At 45.5% G+C, this 5,859-nt stretch overlaps 1 protein-coding gene across 1 annotated transcript; it reads left to right on the forward strand.

The window, feature by feature from the left end:
- Positions 1 to 3,486: 3,486 nt before the first annotated feature.
- Positions 3,487 to 5,138, forward strand: LOC109743200 (2-alkenal reductase (NADP(+)-dependent)-like). The gene is made up of 5 exons (XM_020302276.1): positions 3,487 to 3,720; positions 3,861 to 4,038; positions 4,233 to 4,399; positions 4,580 to 4,662; positions 4,760 to 5,138. Exons 1-5 carry the CDS (start codon positions 3,487 to 3,489, stop codon positions 5,136 to 5,138), a joined length of 1,041 nt encoding a protein of 346 aa, XP_020157865.1.
- Positions 5,139 to 5,859: the final 721 nt, after the last annotated feature.

The raw sequence follows: 5,859 nt of genomic DNA on the forward strand, positions 1-5,859 counted from the left end.
TGAACAATTTTTCAATATTATGTGGACATTTTTTTCTAAATGTCAAGAACATATTTTTAAAATATAAAGAAGTGAATTTTTAATATTACATGATTATTTTAATACATAGTATAAACCTTTTTTGAAGAAAGCCACAAACATTTTTTTGGAACATATGAACATTTTGTAAATGTCACGTAAGATTTGTGGGAAATGATTCTGATCAGCCGACCGATCTAGCGCGAGGCATCCGCCACCTCGCGTGGCCTGCTTGACCATGTAAGTCTCTCTCCCTCGACCTTTTTTCAACAACGATGTTGTTGCAGAATGATGGCGGTGAACGATGACTGCGCAAGTGCGCGGCGCGGCCAAAGATGTGTTGCGGTTTTTGCAACATGCATCTTGTTTGCAGAAAATTAGATGTGGCGGAGATGTTGTTGTAATTTTTGCAATAAGGGTCTTGTTGCAGAAAATCAAAGAAGAAGAGGTTACGCAACATGGGTCTTGTTACAGGAAATTAGAGAATAGAAAGTTTTGCAACAAGAGTCTTGTTGCAAAAAATTAGACAAGAGAAGATTTTGCAACAAAGGCTTTGTTGTAGGAGAAATGAATACGGACAGCTCGTATCACGAATTGGACGGCTCGCGAGGCGTCCACCGGCCGACGCGTAGTACGCCGCGCCCCAAATTTTATTGAATGGTATTAAATATTTTTTGAAATGTGATGATTTTCTTTGGATATACTTGAACATATTTTTGAATCATACAAAACATTTTCTCTAAGTGAACTTTATTTACGTTATATAAATATTCTTATGAAATGTCGCAAATTTTTTGTTGAAACACGAGAACATTTTTAAAATTTCATGAACGTTCTTTTTTCAATGTTATCAACGTTTTCTAAATGTTGTGCAAACATGATTTTTACACTAATCAATATTTTTTTTAATGTGGGATGAACAGTTTTCACTAAAATAATTATAAATATCATTTTTTTGGAAACACAAACAATTTTTTAAAAATAAAAGAAAATGAACTTACGTTGGTAGCAACTAACGGGTTGGCCCAGTAGTGCATCGCACAGCGGCGAGGGGATGCTCGCTCTCGCTGCAGGCGAGCTATAGACGCGCGCTTAATTAGATAGAAAGAAGTTGACACACCTACAAGAGGCACTAACGAAACCACGCTGTAGAAGAAGCGACCAAAACACAAACCCACAACCTAAACATGGACAAGCGATCAAAGGTTCTTGGCACATGTGACTGGCCACCCGTGGCCTAGGCAAAGTAGTAGCACCCCAACCAAGAACAACAATGACCATCAAGGCATCAACAACCAACAAGCATGGAAGTATATCACATGAATAGAAGGAACTTGCAAAATCTGAGAGCAACGGCCATGATCGCAAAAACGCAAGCCCACCGGCATGACAGACATCACCAACTCAAGGGACCCCAAATTGCACGAGCATGAGAGCCATGAAAGAGACGACCGCAAGCATGCACCGAGGATAGCACCATCGCAGGAGGAAGACAACCATGAATAGCCTAGCAAGCATATGCACCACTCGCCACTGAGCCAGCCGCCACCAATCTAACCAAAGAAGATCTATAGAAGAGAGATCAGCCCGACGGTAGGGGCGGAGAACAAGGCTGGTGGGAGCGTCGTACCCGCCTAGGAAATGACCAAACAAAAACAATCAGAAATGAGCAACCTCACATAGCAACACAAGGATGATTGGATGAAGGAGACAAATCAAGATACAAGGGATGGCTGAGCACCAGATCTGGCAACGAGGCACGCAAATCCATCCTAAGACCGACGATGAAGGATGGTGCACGACGTCGAGTTGAGGTCGTGATCCCATAACAACTGAGGAGGAGTGGGCATGCGGAGGCCCTGATCATGCAATGTGAAGCACATATCCGGTTGAGAACGTCCTAGGGACGGACAAAAGAGGAGGTGTCGGACGCACCACCACGATGGTTGGAGCCTCGCGGCACCACCGGCGTTGTGGGGAGGGGGGTGTGAGAGGTATCGTTTGGAGATGGAAGACAACCCCACCGCCGCTATCAGCCGCACGGGCCTTGCCCTGCGGCAACGGCAAGAGGTGTGGGAGGCGCTAGTGTCTAGTGTTTGCGGTGGACCGTTTTCCACAAGGCCATACTTTCAAATTGCTAATTTTTATACTTTGGGTCAAAGGCGTTTTTAAATTAGATAATGGTGTTACAAATACACGTTTAAGACTAGAATATACTCTTGTACGCAATACTCAAAAGGTGCGTGCATAGTCTGCAAATTTGCATTTTCGCTTTAGAGCTTGTGGTGTGCTAATCTCATGAGTTGGTTGAACGCATACAAGTTAAATGGCTGCCTAAGTTGTATATATGATGGCCCTTCTGCATGACAAAGTCAGGTAGGTTCACCAAGGTTGTATGACCGTTCCAGCCATAGTAGTATAAATGGTAGGCACTTCACCGGTTCAACCCATCCTATATGAGATGTTATTGAGAACTATGAAGTTGATGCATGTATTTCCGTTGCATAGCATACTCCAATAGAGTATGCATGAGATATTGGAGTATAACAAAATACAACTTCTGTTAGGAAATTGCGTTGTAAGTTGATCGAGGGAGTCTGTATTGGTTATAACAGGATTCTTGTCTGAGAGTGTTTTGACCGCAAATAAGGCTGATCCCGATGTGAAGTCTGTTGGCGTATCCTTGACCCAGAGCATACCAGCCGACGAGTTATTTCTATCGGTAAGCGCAGATAGAAAGCAGGACCAAGTTTGTGGATCGTTTATTGCCGGGCGAACGGAGAATCATGACTGTGTGGAAGAGGCAGAACAGCAGGCGGACCGAGAACCTTATCGAATGTGTACAGAGGCGCCATGTTCTTGACCTTGGATGCGACAGTACAGAGTATGTGTACAACGCTTCCACGTGTTCTTGGTGGTAAGCCGAGGACCTGTTCTTCGCCGTGTGCCTTGACTCCAACACACGGCTTAAAGCGCTACAAGCCGAGAAGCCGTTAAAATAACTCGGCTTACCGAGAAATAAAAGACAAAATATGGTTTTCCTATAGTGGAAGTCGCCTATCTCCGTTGCCAAAAGACAGTTATCAGGTACGGACATGTGTCTCCTCTCATGCCATCCCTGGTATAGCCGGTGGAGGATCTTGTTTTTGCTACTATGCACATCCAAGTCCACAACCATAAGGGTGGCCCCGCGTCTCATAGACAAAGATCTTATTCGAATATCTAGTTTAATTAATTCACGCAAGTCGACAGAGCAAGAATCTTGCATTTCTTCTGTTGATGATGCCGCGGCGGAGAGGACGAGGGGTGGTCTGCCGATAGTTTTATCTGCAGGCCGGCCGGCCGCTCCCACCACCCGCTCGATCTCCATCCGCCACGCACGAAACATACCCTCCCGAAGGCGTTAGATATCCGAGAAAATCACCAGTTCATCGGTGCGTTGTGTACGTCCAAGAAAGAAAGGAAACAATGGCGGCGGCGGCGGAGGTAAGCAACAGGAGCGTGATCCTGAAGCGGCATGTGACGGGGTTCCCCACCGAGGACGACATGGAGCTCGTCACGGCGACGGTGCGCCTGGCCGTCCCGCCCGGGTCGGCGGCGGTGATGGTGAAGAACCTGTACCTCTCCTGCGATCCCTACATGCGCAGCCGGATGACCAACCACAAGGAGCCCAGCTACGTCCCGGACTACGTCCCCGGGGAGGTACCGTGTATGTTTTGGCTGTAATATAATCAGCAGTGTTCTGCAGATGGATGGACATGGATTCAGCAGCCTCTCTTTTTTCAGAAAATTTTCCCCGCCGAAACCCTTGACAATTTGGTGCCTCCTTTGAATCTTGCCAGGTTATACCTACTTTCAGCGTGAGCAAGGTGGTAGAATCCGGGCACCCGGATTACAAGGCCGGTGATCTCGTGTGGGGAATGACAGCATGTGAAGAATACACATTGATCACTAGTCCGGAGTCAATTTTCAAGATCAACCATCCCAAATTACCGCTGTCGTGCTACTTAGGTGTTCTCGGTGAGTTCACTATATATTACTTGTCTGGTTGTTTGTTACTACAAGACCACTTGCTATAATCAACCAAATAAGGCAACCTTGATTCACTAAGCACTGAAACCTAGTTCATCATGCATTCATGATAGAATATGTAAACTAGTGTAGTATACCATGTCATGTTCAGGTATTCATAATGCAATTTTTTCATAATCCAGGCATGCCAGGCCTTACTGCATATGCTGGATTTTTCGATGTGTCCAAGCCAAAAAAGGGCGACTATGTGTTTATCTCGGCAGCATCAGGCGCCGTCGGACAACTTGTCGGACAGCTTGCCAAGATCACAGGTTGTTATGTAGTTGGCAGTGCCGGTTCTGATGAGAAGGTATGTAGATGCTCTTTTTCTCTTCTCCTCCGGCCGTGCCTTCCCCATACGATGGATGGTTTTGTTCATACTGATTTTGCCTCACTGCCTTTAGCAATTTCACTGATCCCCAAATATCAATGCCTTTCATAACATAACTAATACACCATTTCTCATGGGATAAATTTGCCTTCTCTTCAGGTCAACCTCTTGAAAACAAAGTTTGGATTCGATGATGCATTCAACTACAAGAAGGAACAGGACCTCAACGCCGCACTAAAGAGGTTAATTGCAAGCCCCTTTCGGTGCTATACCACTATGTTCCACACTTTGGGCCGATTAACCAAGAGTAATTGGTGTCATGATGCTTTGCTCTATCAGGTGCTTCCCGGAGGGCATTGACATCTACTTCGACAATGTGGGTGGTGCGATGTTAGACGCTGCGCTACTCAACATGAGGCTGCACGGGCGGGTGGCCATGTGCGGGTTGATTTCGCAGTACAACCTAGAGCTGCATGAGGGCGTGCGCAACCTTGCATGCGTCGTTACCAAGCGCGTCCGCATAGAGGGGTTCATCGTGATGGAGTACTTCGGCACCTACCGCAAGTTCGAAGAGGAGATGGTGAGTCACCTCAAGGAAGGGAACATCACCTACGTGGAGGACGTCGCTGAGGGGATCGAGAACATGCCGGCAGCTCTTGTCGGGCTCTTCTACGGGCGCAACATCGGAAAACAGCTGGTGGCTGTTGCACGGGATTGACATGACATGCCAGAGGCCCGGCAAGCATCAACAAGTACCGATCTACGTTCCTAGATCAGAATTCAGATAGGTTCCTAGTTTTGTTTGCTGGATCCAGAACACCTTGCGCTAGTGTTTAGTGGAAGTTGGAGCAAAATAGGGTGCTACTTTGGTGAAGCATAGAATTTCCATGCTAATAACTGGAACCGTTGCACACTCTGACCTCAGGGCGCACTTCATGATATATGTCCATCTACCTGTCTGCACTCTGCAGAACTCATCTAAACTTCAAGGAACTTTTCTCATCCAGAGATTTAAGATCATAAAGGAACCCATTGACTAGGGCACACGGTTACTTAAATGTGTACAGTATATTGCAACCTGAATAGTTTCGCTTCTACAAGCTGCAGCTTCCTCAGGTTGCGTGCTTCAAACCTTTGGTTTACAGTAAATTCTCTAGATGATTTTAATTACTATATATATAATGATAATTTATCTGTGATATACCGTCAGCATGCAAATTAAACTATGGCAGTACGACAAACAACAGCCAAGGAATCATTTATTAGGGCATCTCCATTGGTTGTAAGATAGTTGTTCGTAGACTTTGCCACATAGGAATTTTGATGATGTGTCATACAATAAATGAGGAAAGAGAGGAAGGTTGTATGTATATGAACCAACATCCGTCACACAAGCTTCAATGTAGAATGAGAGAGCACCTTATTTATTATCTCACATC

This window comes from Aegilops tauschii, chromosome 2 (genome assembly GCF_002575655.3).
Source record: "Aegilops tauschii subsp. strangulata cultivar AL8/78 chromosome 2, Aet v6.0, whole genome shotgun sequence".
Classification (NCBI taxonomy): domain Eukaryota; kingdom Viridiplantae; phylum Streptophyta; class Magnoliopsida; order Poales; family Poaceae; genus Aegilops; species Aegilops tauschii.